The sequence below is a fragment of the Anser anser genome (genome assembly GCF_964211835.1).
Source record: "Anser anser genome assembly, chromosome: 11".
In the NCBI taxonomy this organism is placed as follows: Eukaryota; Metazoa; Chordata; class Aves; order Anseriformes; family Anatidae; genus Anser; species Anser anser.
The window spans coordinates 6292500-6311550 of record NC_139732.1 but is presented as its reverse complement, the minus strand read 5'-3'; the positions used below and the strand labels follow the sequence as shown (position 1 = coordinate 6311550).

The 19051-nt window shown below is 38.6% G+C and overlaps 3 protein-coding genes across 9 annotated transcripts in view; 1 reads left to right on the top strand and 2 right to left on the bottom strand.

The window, feature by feature from the left end:
- The window catches only part of ADCY7 (adenylate cyclase 7), a 61469-nt gene extending 54471 nt beyond the window's left edge, over nt 1-6998 (bottom strand). For 2 of the 4 annotated variants that reach the window (XM_083794823.1, XM_083794828.1), the window contains exon 1: nt 6514-6819. The gene's annotated coding sequence lies outside the window, so the exon portion shown is untranslated. Of the gene's footprint in view, nt 1-6206; nt 6363-6513; nt 6820-6861 lie in introns of those variants that run through there. The other 2 variants (XM_083794824.1, XM_083794826.1) reach the window with 2 other exon arrangements.
- LOC310879882 (uncharacterized protein) lies at nt 6969-16123 on the top strand (the record flags this gene model as incomplete). 4 transcript variants are annotated; one of them, XM_083794873.1, is made up of 4 exons in its annotated part: nt 6969-7079; nt 8183-8329; nt 10380-10474; nt 15535-16123. In XM_083794873.1, the coding sequence occupies 4 exons, from the start codon at nt 6969-6971 to the stop codon at nt 15575-15577; spliced, it is 396 nt and encodes a 131-aa protein (XP_083650999.1). In that variant the 3' UTR covers nt 15578-16123. The 4 variants fall into 4 exon arrangements, 1 of the variants encoding a protein (XP_083650999.1); XR_014571205.1 differs by having other exon boundaries at nt 7005-7079; nt 8220-8329; nt 10380-16123; XR_014571206.1 differs by having other exon boundaries at nt 7005-7079; nt 8220-8346; nt 10380-16123.
- Nucleotides 15722-19051, bottom strand: part of TENT4B (terminal nucleotidyltransferase 4B) — a 41853-nt gene continuing 38523 nt past the window's right edge. Inside the window, exon 12 of the mRNA XM_083794835.1 lies at nt 15722-18610. Within this exon, the coding sequence (XP_083650961.1) occupies nt 18431-18610 (180 nt within the window). The 3' untranslated portion in view covers nt 15722-18430. The remainder of the gene's footprint in view (nt 18611-19051) is intronic.

The window sequence follows — 19051 nt, the reverse complement described above, 5'->3', positions numbered from 1 at the left end:
GCAGTACTGTAATTAGGCTAACAATTCAGCTAGCAATACCTCAAACCAAAATACAGCCCAGGTCACTTTTCCAGCATGTCTGCAGAACTACAGCTTACTACTTGGGTAACAGGAGCACAGTTTTACAACACAGCTACTGCCTAAGAGAAGGGAACGGTCTCTGCCTGTCTCTCCAGAAGTTCAGCAATAGTCTTGCCACTTCCTCTCTCCTGGTTGTTCTGTTCCTTCAGAAGAAAAAAAATGCTTATCCAATTAAAAAAAATAGCTTTTTTGCCCATGTAGTTCCCCAAAACAGCTCAGCAGCAGGTCAGATGAGCAGCAGGACCAATTCGAGGAGGGGTGGAAGCAGCTCCGGGGAAGCAAGCAGAACTGCCCTCTCCTAAGGGCAGCGGCTCTCTGAGCCATGCCATAGGAATCCCACCAGAATCACAGATGAGTATTTTCAGAAAATATACTTTACAAAGACATTTACGTAACTGGCAAGCAGAAAGCAATTTAAGGTTCCAGGACATTCCCAAAAGAAGCTGTGTTCTCCTGTACATATGCAAAACCCTTACTAGAAGAAAAAAAAAAAAAAAAAAAAAACAAACTTAAATTCATGAACTGTATATGACTAGTTCATAAAAGATCAAAACCAGCCACAAAAAGCTGAACTTCTATTAGCTTACAAGATTCTGAAGCAACTGCCAGTTTATCTCAGTTCTAGAGGATGAAACAAGACTTTTCCAGATAAAAAATCCCCTGCCAGATTGCTTATGGGGGAGAAGAGAGCTGGGCTCTCCCCAGGCCCAGCCAGGCCTCCAGCTCTGGTGGCACTGATGCTCCACCTCAGACTTCGGCTACCTATGCAGCCAGAGCAAGCAGGCTCGCTCCTCTTGGCAAGAGAGTAGTAAAGACCACTCATATTTCTCTTCTGTTATTTCGTTTATTCCAGTAAAAGTGTATCACACAAAGATATAAATGTTTGCTCCTCAGATACCACTTCCCCCACCCAACTCGATACTGAGATGGCAGTCACCTCCATGGCAGCTGCCTAAAATTGCTAGCAAAGGAGTAGCAGAAGATCAGGCAGAAAGCATCAGGAAGTGAGAAAGTGGCAATAGCCATACCCCGGCTTCCTTTCAAATGAGGAAATGGAAACTGAAAATTTATTCTGCTACTGGAACTCATTTTTTTGATTCAGTCCCACGGAAGCTCAGTGGTAACAACAGAGGACGAGCCGTAAACACGCAGAAAAGCCCAAGTAGGAAGTTCATTCTCTCTCAACTTGCCCCAATCTGTTTTTCCCCCCCTCTGCCTGACTAAGCTTAAGCTTGTTTCAGCAAGTCCTACCTGAAGTAATGTAACAGATGGATTCAGGCTGATGTGAGCCAGGTGCTAAGAATATCTGCCATTTAAAACGATCAGACTTTATTGTCCATTTCCATTAATTTCAGCTGACTTTGTGCCTCAGTGTGCTTCAAATCCAACTTGATGGCTGCTTCTCAGTTGTACTCATTATCCAGCCCTTTCCTGTGCTTTGTCATGTTATTGGCATCCTTGTCGCCTCATCATTTTGGTTACACGGATGGAAGACTATATCTGAATAAAAATTAGTCACTGCTAGGTGGCTTGATCATCAGCTAGTTCTAAAAAAAGGAGTGTTTTAAAGAGAAGTCCCTGGAACAAATAAATTATGTTTTATATAAATAAAGCAGAAAATGCACAGATTGGACATTAAGTAAATAATGACTAAAACCTAGGGATATGTTACATTTTACTAAAATATTTTATTCAACTCACCGAAATGCTAACATGATTAGTCATAACAAAACTTTTCCCAGAGACAAAAGTAACGTGTTACGTGAAAAGTCACATGTAGGCTATTTCTACATTTATCTATCTATAAAACACTTACAGAGGGTGCCTCCTTCCCTTATATAAAGCATGCATACTTAAGACCTTAGAGCTTAATCAAAGTCCTTTAAAAACATTTTTATATTCGCTACAGTACAAGAGTACACTCATGGTTTTATAACCAGTCATTTACAAGGCAGTTTTATAAAAAGAGAATTTATTACTATGCTCACTGAGCATCTCAGAAAAAATATGTTCCTTTGATTGTGGGATCAAAGACAACTTTCATGTCAAATAGTACTCGTTTATGGATCATGCAGAATGGAGGACGATACAAAGCCCTGCAGCTACTCTGAAGCAAACTGCAAGGCAGGAGGCATCGGAGCGAAGCTGGAAATGCCCTCAGTCAGTTCCCCTGCAAGCTTCTGGAGCACAACCAGACATACACATATGTACAGCATGTGGGCACTTCAGAGGGAAGTTGCCAGAAACAGCCAGCCATATTTGAAGACACTCGTCACCTTTCTTTTACTTAGGACATTAGTTACAGCCTTGGTAGTCTTTGTGATTTCTGTGTTTAACTGCAATGTGTTACTTATTCACTTAGTTTTATGTCAAGAAACAGAAGTTAAACACACCCTGTTTGTTCCTTCTGTCTAACTACAGACCAGAAGCTACTTTTAATGCTGAAATGAGGATTGCAGAACAGCTGTTCAGACACAGTTCTACAGGGAGGAACACTCGAGCTGCAAGGAAGCTCTTCGGAAAAGCAGTACGTACAACCCTGGGTCTCATTCGGGCCAACTTGGGCTTCGTCTTTAAACCAAGGGCAGACCTGAATCTGCTGAACTTTTCACAAAACAAAACAGCAGCCTGGCTCACACAGAAGAGAACACCTGCTTGATTTATATGAAATAAAAAATACTGAAATCAGGCTACATAAAACAAATGTTTCTATTTGAAGGATACATTTCAATATAAACTCATGTCATAACTACAAGCTACTGAGTTAAAACAATGCCTCCATTAGAAAAGGAACAGCAGTCCCATGTTCTGCTTAAATTTTGCCATTTTAACTTTGCATAACCTAGAGGAAATGACTTCACCTTTTCTGCCTTCATTTTAGTAACTCCAAAGAGAGAATACTCAGCTACAGTAGCAACCTACAGATGATATGCAGGAAATATTACTACAGCACAAAATATTTACGCTGTCATATGTTATGCTTATTAAGCAAAGAAAAACATGCAAAAGGAAAGACCAAATCTATTGCTTGCTCCTCTACCTTTATTGACCACCCTACGACTTGGCAGCTCCAGCCACAGCTGACACATTGCAGGACAGCCTGGTTCCTACTCGGCGTGACTCAGGAAAACAGGATGGTATACAAAGCAAAAGGTAAGCAACAGCAAAAGATACCTCTGGAGATAACGATGGAAATTAATAAAAATGGTATAAAACTCTTTTATTTCCTCATGATAAAAATAGACATCATTTTTCTTTCCAGGTGAAAATGGTTCTTCAAAATAGTATGAGTCAATTCCAAATGAATAGATCTTTCCTGCTTTCAAAAGGTAAAATATAAAATATGTTTTTCAGCAGACGGCAGACACTGACTACTTGTGAAGTACACCATAGTGACCTAAGGAAGAAGCTACACTTCCTTATTTTAATGCATGATGATCTAACTGCAGAGTGGTTACAAACTACTTCACACTGTAATATCCTGTCAGCTTAGCAAATAATCAGCTTGAAACTTTACAGATACCAGCTTAACAGATGATCTATTTAGCAGCATTCAGCCTTTGAAGGAACAGGTTAGCGCTTCAAAAGGTGTTTTACAGGGCATTTCACCGAGAGGCATTTGTGAACGTCAGTACTGACAGGGCTCCAGTTAGAGAAGGTCCCGGTTCTCATCCGAAGAACTTCCTCATTTTAACCAAGGTCTCTAACTCCCTTTTAACAGTATGCCTAAATCTCTGGAACTGTTTATAAGCACAGATGCTTCTCACACAAGAGCTTTAAATCTAGCCCAAAATAACAGCAGGAACAAGCAACTAGCACACTTGGAAAAAGGACTCACTGCGTTTCATAACCAGAAGTTTCAACTTCCAGACACAACATCTATATTTATACTCTCTTCCTCAGCCTGCCAGAGTGGGAAGATGAACACACAGCTGGCAACACCTGCTCGACACAAAATGTAGCAGAAGCGCCAGGGGAACCAGGCAGGAGCCATGCAGGCCCAGGGCAGGCCGCGCCATGGGGCACCAGGCCAGGCTGCAGCAGGCAGCTCCTGATGAACACCTATTCCATCTGCCGGCAGCTCACAGGTGTAGGGTTACCTTCTTGTTAGCAATAAAACAGTCTTTGATTTATCAATGCATGTACAGATTTCTGCATAGGAGCCCCAAAAGATGGTTTGAATGTAGAAGACCTGCTCAGTGCACTTTAACTACTGTATTTGATTAATCTAAACACCAAACTCTTCCAACTATCAGGCTTTTCCAGAAAGATAAAATGTATAAAATGTAGCTTGAACACAAATGATGGGACTGAGGGAGGAATCTCTGTGTGAAGTACTTCACTCTGTGTTTTAAAGCCTTCACAATAGATTAAAATCAGTCATTTGTTACATTACATTAAATCCGAGTCAAAGATATATCCCAAGAAATAGACATGTAAGAATTCAATTTAGAGTGTTTTGTTTTGTTTTTTAATTCTACAAGGAATATTATCTTCCCCCCGCCTTCTTTTTTGATCCAAGAGCAACTGGCAATTACATAAACACCCACAATAACAGAAGACAACGATCATCTGTCTCTAGGCTAACACCTAAACTAATTAGCTCTCTACCAGCACCTGCTCTTTCACTTAGCACAAACCATGAGAACATAAATATCCACATACACTAGGGAATGAAGTGTCTTCCCTGTTTACTCCTAATGGTGTTGATGGTAGCTTCATTATGAAAAAAATTAAGAACTTTAATGGCTTCTTTACAAGAACCCCCAATGACCCTAATTGCTGCTAGTAATGGCTTCTGGAAGCATAAATAACATACTATAACAGCCATTAGAAATCAGTATTGTTCTCTTGTTTTGAGGCTGCTGTTCCTCATGCTCTTCATTTTCTGTTCTACATCGCTGTCAGTGAGTGATGATTTTATCACTCACTACAACACAGACTTATTTTACAAGTACTTACCTCACTATACGCACAAGCATACCATGAGAACACCATATCACTGGTCTTAACATAGACCTGCAACAAATTGTTCTCCCTCCTACAGGGGACCATTTAAAAACTTCCAGATCAGGACATCAACACCCAAAAGATCAGGATCTCTTTAAAATAAACAGACAACAAACCACACATACAACACGCTATTTGTTTATTTCTGACCTACTCAGAACCATTAAACCCTCACAGAAACTCTTTCTTCCCTGCAATCCTGCTTGCTTAATGATAAACAATTTCACAGATTTTGTTTGTTTAAATAAATAAACAAGACCCCAGCATCTTGAATTATAGCACAAAGCAGCAAAACCACTATCACAGGTAATAGGTGCATCTGTTTCTTACTCTGTAGAAATTTTCACACTCCCATGTCCAGCAGAGGACACTTTTTTTCCTATAATAAATCACAACTGCCTCAGAATCAAACCCACAAGTTTTAGATGCATTTGCATGGACTTCCTCACCTTGTATTTGCACAGCACTTAGCACAGCGTGGTCTTGGTCCATGACCAAACGCTTTAAGCAGAGAGCAATACAAATAAAATGTTAACACACTGACAGGAGAAAAGCAGGCTTCTGTGCTGAACTGAATTCAAACGCTACACTGAATATTTACTTTTAGCGTCCAAAAATGCTTTCAAGTGTCTTTGTCAGACTTCAGCACTTCTGCAGACCAAATCCCTAATGATTACAGAGGCAGCCTCGGGTTCAGCAGCCTTAAAATGGTCCCGGATCCTCAGTGACATCTGCAGGATGACATGCCCCTGCTAAGCGATGTGCTTTATCTCCCTCAGGCAAACATAATGTGATCAAACAATGATGATCAAGCATCACATTATATGTATTGCAATGTTTTAATCCCTTTATTGAGTGCTCACTTATTACAGAAATGCCGTAACGCTTCCCACCAAGAGCAGAGCTGAATGACTGACTTGTTCATCAGCACTAAAAAATAAGACAAGCCAACCTTCTTCACACATTTCAAGTCTTCTTTGGATGTTTAAGTACCTCCTTCAGTATTTTAAAGCCCTATTTTTCTTTAATTTTTTTTTTTTTTTAGAATAAAAGTACAAAAAAAGCACCCAAAGCACTCCACAAAGCCGGGTTTGGGTTATACACCACCGCCTTACCCAGCGGGTACTTTCCCCACTCATCTGGCTGCAGACACAGCACAAACTCCGGCCCCGGACTCCCCGAGCCTTCCTCCGGTCCGCACACAAACTCGGGCACAGGTTTGCGGGCCTGGGAGGTGTTCTCTGCTCCCGAGCAATCAGAGGGCGCAACACGGGGCGCTGTTACCTACAAGTTTCGCTCTTTCAGCCTTTGTTCCCCCCTCTCCCTCTGTGCCTTTATTCCCATTCTGTCGCCGTTACCAGGAGCCGGACCTTTCCGCGCCCAGGCGGGCAGCGGCTCCCCCCTGCCCGGCCCTGCTCTCACCTGAGGCCGCCGGAAGAGAAGCGGGCGGCGGGGCAGGACCGGGCGCTCCTTCTGCTCTTCCTCCTCCTCCTCCTCCTCCTCCTCCCCGGCCGGTGCCGCCGCCCGAGGTTTCGGCGGGGCCCGGCGAGGCTCCGCGGAGGGCGGAACGCGGCAGCGCCCCGCCCGCCTCCGGGCGGCGGCCGCTGAAGGGCGGCTGGGCGGGGGGCTCGGCCCGGGGCCTCGGAAGGCGGCCACGGGAGGGCGGCCTCGGGGACCGGCCTCAGGGGCTTGGTGGCTGTCGTGCTGGGAGAGCCATAGGGCTCTCAGTAAGGAGGGCGATGATGGCTTCGTGTTCCTCAGTTTACTCACCGCTTGCTTTAGTCCTCTCACTGGCTTGCGGGTGGATTTCGCAGGGCTGGCTGGGATTCCTCAGCGTGTTCCCCGTAGCTCAACAAGCTGTCCGTGATCCCAAGCTCATGGCAGGGGCTGGGGAGAAGACACCGATCTTCGATCTTCGTGGAGGCGGGGGGAAGACACCGATCTCTTCAGAGGCTGGTGTTAGGCTCTGTGGGCCACACCAGGAACAGGTGCCTGTGCCCCCTGCCTGTAGCTGCTGCACTGAAGGGAAAGGCAAGAGGCAGGGGAGCATGCTAACAGCACGCTGTGAACCCTAGTCTGACGTTACTGCCGTAATATAGGAACTAAATACGATGATTTTGGTGTGGGCACTGCTAGCCAGCTGGCAATTTCTCTGTAGGCCCGAGTCTATGTGCCTGAATTCACCCCCTCCAAGGGAGCAGCAGTTGAGCACATTCACCACAGGCAGGACAGCTGCATTCACCTCGCTCCTGTCTGAATGGTGATGGGCAAATAGGAAACGTGTTTTCTGACACTACCAGGCAATCAGGATGCTACTAGGACTGGGAATCTTGGAGAGGAATAAAAATCTAGTTTTAGCTGCATGGGACAAGCACATAAGTAACAGAGCTGGAGAATTAGTAGTTATCATACCTGAGGCACAAGACTGGGCAGCAAACAGGCTGGACTCTGCTCCTCTGTTCTGTGTCCTGTGACACTTTTATGGGCAGTCTTGTACAACTTGCTTCATCTTACCTGGGTCTTTCTGTTCCTGTTTTGGACACTGTGTATCTGAAAGGCACTGGGAAATTATTAGAGCGTTCACATGGAAGCAGTGCATAGGCTATTCGAACCATTTCTTAGGGGAGAGAAAAAAAAAAAAGATCTTCCAGTAAAACACTTGTTAAAAAGAATTCTTTGTCTTCACTGAATGTTGGAGTAGATAACAGGGATTAAAAAAAAATGCAGGAAATGGAAAATACATTGTTCTTCTGAGATCATAAATGGACTGATTTCAGAACAGATGGATTCCATTTACTTCATCAGAATTTTGTGGACCTTCCGAGTACACAGATTGCTTAACATCATTTCTGTATATCCACAAATATTTGCTATTCCAGACAAAGTTCTAAAATTCCTGCATGATTCAGTGCTACTAACATTGTAATTTTTTAATGGTAGCAGTTCCAAAACACTAAGTGCTGTATGTACACTGTTGTGCAGATTACTCTTAAACTATCAGTAACTAACATAATACATTTCTAGCAAAATGGATATAAAAGGAAAAAAAGCAAAATGTAGAAATTAAGATATATTTCGTTGGCTCCTACAGATGCTGTGGATCGATTTCCCCATTTCTTTTTCTGCAGCTAGTTCTTCTCTCAAGTGCCGCACAGCTGAAGTACAGCCGGCTGAATTTCACAAAGGAGATGCTACCACCCCTTACTGGAGAGCGCCTGACATTGCGACTGCCAGAAGTGTAAGGTTCTGTCCCGGGTGAGAGAGATAGCACCTAGCCTGTAATTTTATTAGTTTATCTTTTTGAACCTATATATTGATCTAAAATTTCCTGCGTGTACATGATAACTGTAGATGTTTGAAGCAATGAAAATAAGAGCCCTTTATGGAAGGTCCATCTGAAAATGTTGTTCAAATTAGAAAACAGCAGTCCCTAAGATTTTATTTGCTTCCCTGCAAATGTTACTCTCAGATGAACAGACATTATTATTCACAAGCACTTTTTCAGGAAAAGTCCAGCAGCTCTACAATACGTACATATTGAACACATAAAACGTACATGTTTGTATGAAACACACAAATCAAATCTTTCCAGACTGAACTGGATAAGCTATCATAAATAGAGATCTGTTATTAAAATAAAATGCCACACATTAGCTGATAAAATCTAATATAACAAAAGTAAAATTCTTTTTCAATTTTGTATTTGAATTACTTGTTGATATGTTATTTATACTGAGTCTATGTGCAGCAGCATTTACAAATTGAGTTACAGAGCATTACAGAAGTCTGTTTTGTACAATGAGGATGTATGCTTCAAGGTAAATCGCCATAATGCCCAGTGCCATGAACCATTACAAAAAAGGGGAAAAAAAATCACTATTTTTTAAAAGCAACAGAAATGAAAGAAAATATAGCACTCTTTTAGTACAATTCCGATTTGGGGTGTTAAATTGGCTTCTTAAGTCATTGTGTGAGCCTGCCTTCAGGATACACTTGCTTGGACTATTCACAATAGTAAAAGGGCTGATTCTGGACCCAGTAAGTTACTTTTTTATAATTTTAATCACAAAGTGTTTCAACATTTTGATTTCTATCCCATAAATTAGTCAGCTAATACTCAAAAGATAGCTGCTGAGTAAATAAGTATATGAAGAAGGCAAATCAGAAACGTAGTCATAGTTTCAGAAAATACTTCTAAATCCTTAAGACTAATTTGAAAATTATTATGCAGTAGAATATTTTGTGGGTATTTTTTTTAGGCATAATATAATCTTTAGGAGTTGGACTCGATGATCCTTATGGGTCCCTTCCAACTCAGGATATTCTATGATTCTATGATCTTAACAAGCACAATTACTTTTAAAATTAGCACAAAGAATTTTAGATATAGCTACTGATTTTTAATAGTCTTTTGAAATCCTGCAACATCACAGAAAATAGCCTGTTTTAGCAAACTATGTTTTATCACGCTGCCTTTTAGCAGTTAATCAAATATCCAGAAAAAGTGACCAAGACAGTCTTAACTTAATTTAGAGAATGATGATACAAATAGTTTGAGTAAATTGTGTTATTTCCTGCAAATTTATGAGTTCAAAGATGTCTAATAATAAAACAATCCCAACATGCTAGACACTACATGCTTAGGAAGGAATGAAAGGGAAATTATTCTGAGCTGTTACATTGATATCATCCGCATTTACAGGATATCACGTATCAGCCATGATAAAAAGAAAGTAGAGTTTCACTGCTATTATGTAATTTGCATTTCTGGTCTCTCAGATCAATTGAAGGAACTGTTGGGAATAATTTGCTGCTTTTCTTTAAATAAAGCAATCAATTCCATATGAATTACCCGTGTCTTTAGGGAAATGAAAAGCTACTCAGGTCTCTTGTCATAATTGTTACTTGTTTTAAAAGTCTCCCAGATTCTAACTGACTTGGAACCAAGATCTTATTTTCTAGCATTCCATATTTCATGTAAGTCAGTGGGACTTAATTCTACAAAAGTAGTTTCTCCAAATAAAACTTTAAAAACAATACAAACTCACAGCACTGTGAAACAGTAGAAGAAATTATGAAAAGCATCAACAGTCCAAAAAAGTACTTATATGACTGAAGAGTTAATATGCCATTTTCTAAAGGAACTGAAGGACTTAGGAGTTCGTCTCACCACGAGATGTTCTTCAGCTTTGAAGCCTTGGCTGTGAGGTTTTGTTGACTTCTTGAATTAAGAATCAGAAAAGTACTTCCATCTCCTCTCTCACTCATATTTAACGTTCTTTCTGCAGAGCAAGAACATGCGTTGTGCCTTAAAATCAGTGCCTGGCCGATTGCTTAAGCCTTCTACCTGTGCTTGTGGGTGTGATTTGGACTGCACTAAGAGGTCATACCTATTTTATAATGCTTCTGTATACTCAAGTTGATCTGTACTAAAATGTTAACATTTTCTTCTGGAAATCAAATTATCCACAGCAGTGCAGAGTGACAGAAGATCCAGTCTGTTGCTGACTAAAAAACAATTATGATGATCTTATTGAGCGGTCACTCTTTCTTTTCCTTAATTGATAAGTTATACAGGAGAAGAACATAAATGAAAGGAGGCCATCTCTCTGTTAGAAACTACAGCACTGCAGGTGGGGTTTATAATCAAATGGAAGATGTTACTGACTTAAGGAACACAAAAAAGAACACATTGTTTTATTTTCACAGTGAATGATGAAACTATTTAGCTGTTTTCAATTTGCAATTCCCATATCTTTACATTAGTAGCTAGAAGGGAATATTTGAAACCAAAAATACTTTGGAAAAATCAGGAAGGAACAAAGAGACCATGTGTATTTTTAGGGAAAAATGCTTCTACATAAATTAAAATACAATTCTACAACAAAGTTCCTAGAGAATCCACTAGAAAACATGGATTTACTGAAACAAACAAACAAAAAGTCTGTTACAAAGCAATTTAAAAAAAGTGGACAAAATCATCTGGTTAAATCAACATAGCTCCATTATATTGAAGCAAATGGAGCAAAAATGATTTATATTACCTCAGGAACTAGCCTTATATTAGCACAGAGAGCTTTAAGTATTCTAATACTTTTGTTTTCCTTTATACTGAGAAAAAGGCTGTTTTCTCCTCCATGTAGTTGGCATGTTCAAACATACCGATATAGTTATTATCCTAAAGCTGAGAAGAACTAGGATGAGAAATGCTTTAGTTTGTTACTGTAGTGAAATCAGAGTTCCACTGTATCAAAAATTTTGATTATATCAGAAATGGATACTTACTGTTCTTTAATAGTGATCTACCTGCTCATTAAATCAAGTCTTAACTGATGCCAGCAGGCAGGTAGGATAAAGGTGTGGTGGTTTTACCATGCTAGGCAGCTGAACTCCACCACAACTGCTCTCTCACTCCTCCTCCTTAGAAGAGGAGGGGAAGAAGTAAAGGAAAGAACAATTCACGGGTTGAGATAAGGATAATTTAATTAAAGGGAAAAAATAATTATTAAGGAAAGATTATTATTAATTAAACTATTTAACTAAAGGAAAAAAGGGAAAGGGGAAAAGGGAGGGAAAAAAAAAAAAAAAAACAAGTGAAGGCCGTATGGAAGTGCAGAGGAAAGAAACTACTCTCTACTTCCCACAAATGAGAGATGCTTGACCACATCCTTGAAGCAGGGCTGGCGTTCAGGGCCTTGAAGTAGCCAGTGTTCAGGAGGACAGATGTTTTCACAACGAGAGCCGACCACTCCCCTCTTCTTCCTTTTTACACCTTTTATTGCTGAGTATGACATCGTATGGTATGGAATATCCCTTTGGTTGGTTTAGATCAGCTGCCCTGGTGATGTCCCTTTCTCACTATTTTGCCCACCCCCTAGGAGGGTTAGAGAGAGTCCTGATGCGGTGCCAGTACTGCTCAGCAGCAGACACAACACTGGTGTGATACCACTGCTGTTCTAGCTACAAGTGCAGAGCACAGCACTGTATGGGCTGCTGCAGGGAAAGTTAACATCCCAGCCACACCCAGTAGAAAAGGACACCTGTGATTTCTCATACATGCCAGATGTGTCAAAGGCAGAAAACATGTATAAAATCAAAATATCAAGGAGGCCATGAAACAAGAAATGAAAATAACTTTCCAATAATGACATCATGAAAATAAATATCAATTCTAATATACGTCCTTTTAGTGTTACACCAGCTCATCAAAATTGCTAACTGTAGTTTTCCCACACTAAACCACATTAGAATATTCAGACTCTCCCAAAGGTACATGTACAGAAACTCATACACACAACTCAAGTACAGTATTTTTCATGGACAGATTTGATAGTGTTGATAACTAGAAAAAGTACATAATGTAGAAAGGCTACAGAACTAGCATTATTTTGTGAATTGTTAATGTTTTTACTTCAAAAATATCCCTCTAAAATCACTATTGTAACGTAAAATATTATTTTACTCAGTAGAAATAAAGTGCAGTAATACCATTTGAAGATTTAGGGTTCTGTTTGTTTGTTTTAAATCAGACTATCCATGCATAGTAAAGTTTTCAGACCAGTGCTCTCTGAAACTGCAAAAGTTTGAATTCCTTCCCTTTTACATTAATGCTTCAGCTTTTAGGTTTCCCAACATCTGTATTTGCCCATGTACTCCAAATTTGTTCTGTTTTTGATAGACCAGCATGTGACTTTGCTCTCAAGAATTTAGAGATATTTAATTGTTAAGTGTATTTAAATAAAGTACTTTGCCTAGGAAGGTGGGTCCACTCTATGACCTGTTTTGCCAGAGGAGGCGAAGGCTGCCTGCATGCGCCAGGGAGGTGCCAGGGCAGCTGGTCACCGCAATGGCTCCTTTCTCCACAGCAGGCACCGCTCTTAGCCACTGGCAATTGAGCCCTGCTAATATTGGTTACATTTCTTTTTTAAGCACAAATATACAGTTTTCTAAAGTTATACTCTTAGAGTAGTGGGATTCTCTAGAATTTGGGATGTATGAGGAGTGCAGATGGTAGCTCAGCAGTACCAAATAAGCTACTATAACCTTAAGTTACTAGTATTATGTATAAGCAACATTGCAAAACAGAAACCTTCAAACTACCTTTCTTAATTGGGGTATGTTGCTGAGACACTGCACAGAAGTCATTCACTGGACAGCACTGGAGAGCCAGCTCTGAGGTGCCTGAAGTTTTCAGGAATTAGACTTTTTGTCACCTTGATGGATACAAGATAACATTATAACATAGGTTTAGTAAGACATTGTTTGGTGTAAATAAAAATCTTATAGAAAAGGTTACATTACCTTATAAATTATTCCCTTGCACTGTCAAACATTTTGAAAAGAATAAGCAAACAAGCTAGCACTGAAGGAAGAAAATATGAAAGATTTCTACCTGCTGTTGGCTTAAGTCATTGATTTTTCTGACTGAGAATGGTCTTTTCATAGTTACTGATTACCAGGCAACCACAAATGCGTTTGATTCAATATCCACTGTAGTGAAGAGGAAAAAAACAAAAACAACCAACCAAAAAACACACATCTCATCCTTAGTCAGTCCCCTACTTGCTGTAAGAATGAACAAGTCTTGTTTGGAAATAGGTCACAGAACTAGGGATTTACAAACAGTACGCATCAATGCATATTTCACCTAAACCACATAATGTTATTGGGGCAAAAATATTTCTTCATACTCTAGGTGCAACCATCAGTTGTATACATACCAGCAAGTTAGATTTGTTTTTAGATTTGTTTTGTTTTTTAAGATGGTAACATTAAGTTCAGAGAAGATACTACAGTGCTACATGGTCAGGCTGCATAAAAGAACAGTCTAACCAGAAGGTTTGTTTTCAGATTTTGCTATCACCAGATCTGTTGCAGTAAATGAACTTTAGACCTGGAAAAATGCAGCTGAGAGTACTGATTGTTTTCCTAATAGCTAATCAGCAGAATTTAATTGCTTAATGATCTTTCAGCTCAGGAGTCAAACACTGTTCCATACCTAAGCAAAAGTGCACAAGGGTAGTTTTTTTGTTTGTTTTTAACACTCAACAGAACTGCACCAATGGTTTGTCAGACTTTGTTCAACACCACACAAGTGTACACGCTTTACAATTCACGAAGCCATGAATATCTGTCAGAACTGCTGGTAAATGGCTTATGCAAATAGAGTCAAGACACTAACATTTAGGTCACTGCAACTGGAAAACACTTCTGAGAAACTACACAAACACTACAAATTAGATAGAAAATGAAGCTCTCGCATTTTGCACTTTCAGGACAAAGAAACACCATTTCAAGACATGACAAACTTGATTCTAGAAAATCAAGTTGCATTGTTAAGCAAATGAATCAAGTTGTAGGAATCAGCGGAGTAAGTAATCGCTAGTTTTTGCACTTTAACAGTAGCTGGAATAATCAAAAGGTATTTTTTATTACAACCCCTGAGTGGGTAAACATACTCCTTTCTTGAGTAATTGCATACTTTGCAATCTCCTACAGCTTTTACTGTTCAGGAAATAAAGTTGGCAGTCATTCAGTTTTAACATCTATCGCGAGCTTTAGCATCCGTCAAGATGTCAAATGGCTGGCTGCCATTTTTTAACATTTAACATTTTTAACATTTAACATTTTCAAGATAGACTATTTTCTAATTACTTGCTCACATATCGCATTCAGAAAGCATACATGATGACTCCAGAAATGAAGTGAAAAAGATCCATTTTGAAAGTAAATTTGAAAGAAAAAGTTGCCACCAGCAATTGGACAACTTATTTTCTAACAATTTAGTTCTAGGAAAATAACTTATTTAAGATTTAAAAACATGAGATGTAAATTCTGAGGATGCTGCACAGAACATGGAGGTCAATAAACAGAATCATGGTGTGTCACAAAGAATTACCTACAGTTCACCTTCTTTTTGCCACAAGGTAGAGGACTGACAATATAAAAAATAATAAATACACAGCTTTTAAACTATAAGCACTATTTGATCTATCCTTTAAAAATGTAAAAAAAAAAAAAAAAAAAGTAATAAATCAACCTGATGTTCAACAGGAAGCGTACCTAAGAATTTTAGGTGGTCTGAGTTAAACTACCAGCAGCAAGTCTGTAAGAGCTGTCAGTATGTATGTGTCTTCTTACTGATCTATGCAAGGAAGATAACCAAAGCCATACATTAGTAAAATCAACCATGCTTCAGGAACTATGCTAAACAAACTTTCTAGCCAAAGGTAACCCAAATTAACTTGTGTATTTCCACAATGTCCTGCTCAGAGTGCCACTTCTGAACAACAGCTGCACTGCAGCTACAGCACTAGATGCAACACAAGTTTGGAGCCCAAAGTAAACCAACCTCTGCACAAGTTTCCTATGTATGCTGCAGAGGAAAGCTAGAGAAAAATAATACTTAAAAATATACATATATATTACTTCTCTCATTCTCAGAAACACAGGTTCTGCTTCAGCTCCACAGACCAGCCCTACTTGAACAGAAGGTAGAGGCGCCCAGCAAGAAGCACCCAGATACTACAAAAGTTACAAAGAGGTCTGACTATTCTGTTCATTCTGTTCCTTCCAGTACTGCGAAGGGAAAAACAGGGTAAGTGTCAAGAATGGTGATAAACTACAGTAGTTAGATTAAACATTTATTTGTCATATATTCACAAAATCTTCACAAAAGTATTGAAACTCAAAAAGGAATTAGACTTGAGTCAAATACAGAGATGAAATGTACAAGACAAATGAGCAGGCAAACTAAAAGGTCTTGAAAGTATTTTACTTCAGATTGAAAAACGAACAGTTCAACTGTTCTGTTTAAATAAAGATTTGCAAGATATACAGTATTTTATGAATACAATGCTGGTCATTTGAGGCAATGTAAAATACCTCAATTCTTCCTTCATGCTTTTTTTTTTTTTCTTCTTTTAGAAAGATACTGTTTACCAAAAAGAAACTTGAGCAGTCCAGGAAAAGCTATTTTCCATTAAATTTATGAAAACCATAAATTGAGGCAAACCTAAGATTCCCAATGGAATCAAGATTATCTTCCCGCTACCACCACCTTAAAATTATCACATGCTTATTGGAACACTAATATCTGCACCCTAAGAGTACATTTGCTTTCAACAATGAGGGTGATTCTTTTAAAAACACTTCAGTGTGGTAAATGCGATACAGATCTTTGCAAGTATTAAGTTTTGGAACAGTTTTGCTAATAGCAGCTAACAATACTGGATTAATATAATTTATAAATAATTGTTCCCTAAGCGGTGAACTTAAGTCTACACATTCACAATAATCTAAAACAAAATAAATACTGTGATTATGCATAATGTGGTATAACTTTTACTAGTTTCTATGAACAAAAGCTCAACATCGTGTTGATAAAATTCTCAAATTAAAATATGAATCTAAAAATTTAAAAAAATATTGTCAAATTAACATCACTTAAGCTTAGTGTTTGAGTAACTGTTATGACTTTCAACATTTTTGGAATATATATATATATTTTCCTTTTTGAAGTAAAACACTTTAACACATTGAAAATGTTTATTAATTTAAGTGATGACACCAGTTCTGGTCTTATTTTAGCATTATTTTACTTTTAAAATCATTGCACTCATTAGTGCCCAGTAAAGGTCAGGTTGGTCTGTAGAATTCTGCAAATGTATATAAAAAAAAGTTTCTAAAAGCTAATAGTACTTTTTATAAAAGCATCATCTCCAGAACAGCTGCATTAAATACAGCCACATATGCTAAGTACAGACTTTCCTCTTTAAAGAAATATGTGAAAGTAAATGCCACTTAACATTTTACCATTGAAGTGTCCCAACCCCTTTTCCAAACTATGCCTGTAGTTACACATTTGATTCGCATTCATGGCATCAAGCTTACTGCAGCCTAGGCTTAAAATGTGACTGAACCAGACAAAGCGGAGTTTAAATGAAGTGATAACTAGATCAACGAAGAAATACTATGAGATATGAAAGGTTTGGGTCTTTAAGGCAATATAAAATATATTTCATTATTTGAAGGTTTTTTGTTTGTTTTTAATTATTAAGTGTAAATATAAAAATGCCTTAGAGGGGAGTGAGAAAAAATACTTTAATTGTAAAATTTACTTAAAGCTTCAACAGTTATCATCTCCTACAGGAATTAGCATAAATATAAAAGAAAAAAAACAGACCTGGAAATGGGAGGGAAGGCACAAACAAAGAGGCATGGGATTTAAGCAGCCCAGGAATGCAAACGTCTGTAACAAACTGAGTTGTTTTGGTTTTGTTTTTTAAACTGGGGAGGAGGAGGGGGGAGAAAAAGAATCATCAACACCAACCAAACAAACCCCCCCAAAGTGGAAAAACAAAAAAAAAAAAGGAAAAAAGAAAAAAAAGAGGGGGGACCACTAAGGCAAGGAAGAGAAAGAAGGTGCAACTATAAAACCCCATTGCCTGAAATGATGGCACTCTAGAAAACAAGGTGAAGGTTACTTCTTCAAGATGACAAGCTCAGTGTCTACACGAAGTACATCTACACTTTACACAAATGAAAAAATTTCATTTGCCACTATAAACCTTTCTTTCAGAGGAACAGCTTTTGCAGATCAAATGTTCTATTAAATCTTTGAAATGCCAAGAAAAGAAATTCTGAGCAATATAACTAGTAATGTCTCTTTATATGGATGTTAAGATGACAATTCAGATTATTTTCCAAACTAATCCTGAGAAAAATTTATGTTTACAATTTAAACAGTAATGTTATGTAAAAAGTATTAACAAATCCACTATTACAAATGTCAGTTTTCCTATATGGTCATCTATATATACACAATAAAATGGTAAGTATATGCAAAAATAATAAAAAAAAATCATGCACAAATTACTTTCACCTTTAAAGGCTGGGTTTCCCTCAAAATACAATTTTTTGCCTTTTTTCCTATTTTTTATTTGTTTGTTACCACCCCCTAGACACACTGAGTACTACCCCTACAGGTCAGCATGAGCTGATGGGAAATACATTTATTTTACATTCAAGCTTTTATATCCTAAATGACCCTGTTGTAGCATATGACTTATCAAATGAGCAGCCTTTTTCCTTATTTTTTTATTTTTTCTCTTTTTTAATTTTTTTCTTTTTTTTTCCTTTTTTTCTTTTTTTTTCTTTTTTTTTTTTTTTCAGTGATCAATCTTCATGATCCGTTCCGTGGCGAGCTGGGAAAAAAAAATGCAGTTGCTAATCAATGTCTGAACAGTCTGAAGCTCCGGAAGAGATCCAAGGAGTCACTATCAAACTATCCTGTAGCATGAGATCATTGCACACAGAAGAACAGTCATAAAATAGGCAACTATCTACAAAGGTCTGAAAGGGTTGCATCCCTCTTGTGTTTCCTCTTTTTGCCATGGAAGTACTGATGGTGTGATTTGCTGCCTTGATGTTGTTTGTTTGTGACTGAGGTACCGTGGCTTGAGTTTGCTGGACCTTGGAAGCCTTTGTTGGAAGAGCGAAATAACCGTGCAGATCCATGCTGCAAAATAAAGAGAGCCTGGTAAGTCAGTGTAAGAAGAAAGTGTGGCAATTACACAACCCCATTTCCAGATAACAAGGACGTTAATAACTCACAGCAGTGTTAACACAACCTGACATAGCAAAAGAAGCTAGGCCATTGCTTAGGCAGCAGCACAGAACCACATATTTTTCATTTTGTTGGCTGCAAAAAAATGCTCATCTCTAGACCCAAAGCCATGGAAATGAAGAGAGTGAAGAGTATATAGCACTTGGAATTTTGAAAATGATAGGACTCTTATCTCATCCACTGCACAGCCATCAAAAAAGTATTTTACAGAAACAGAAGCCCATAATCCAAGAAGAGATGAAGATTGCTCAAATCTATCTTCCCTGCCCAATTAAGACAACACTCTTTTAAGACCAAGACTAATTTCATATCACATCTTTTTGCAGATGGCAC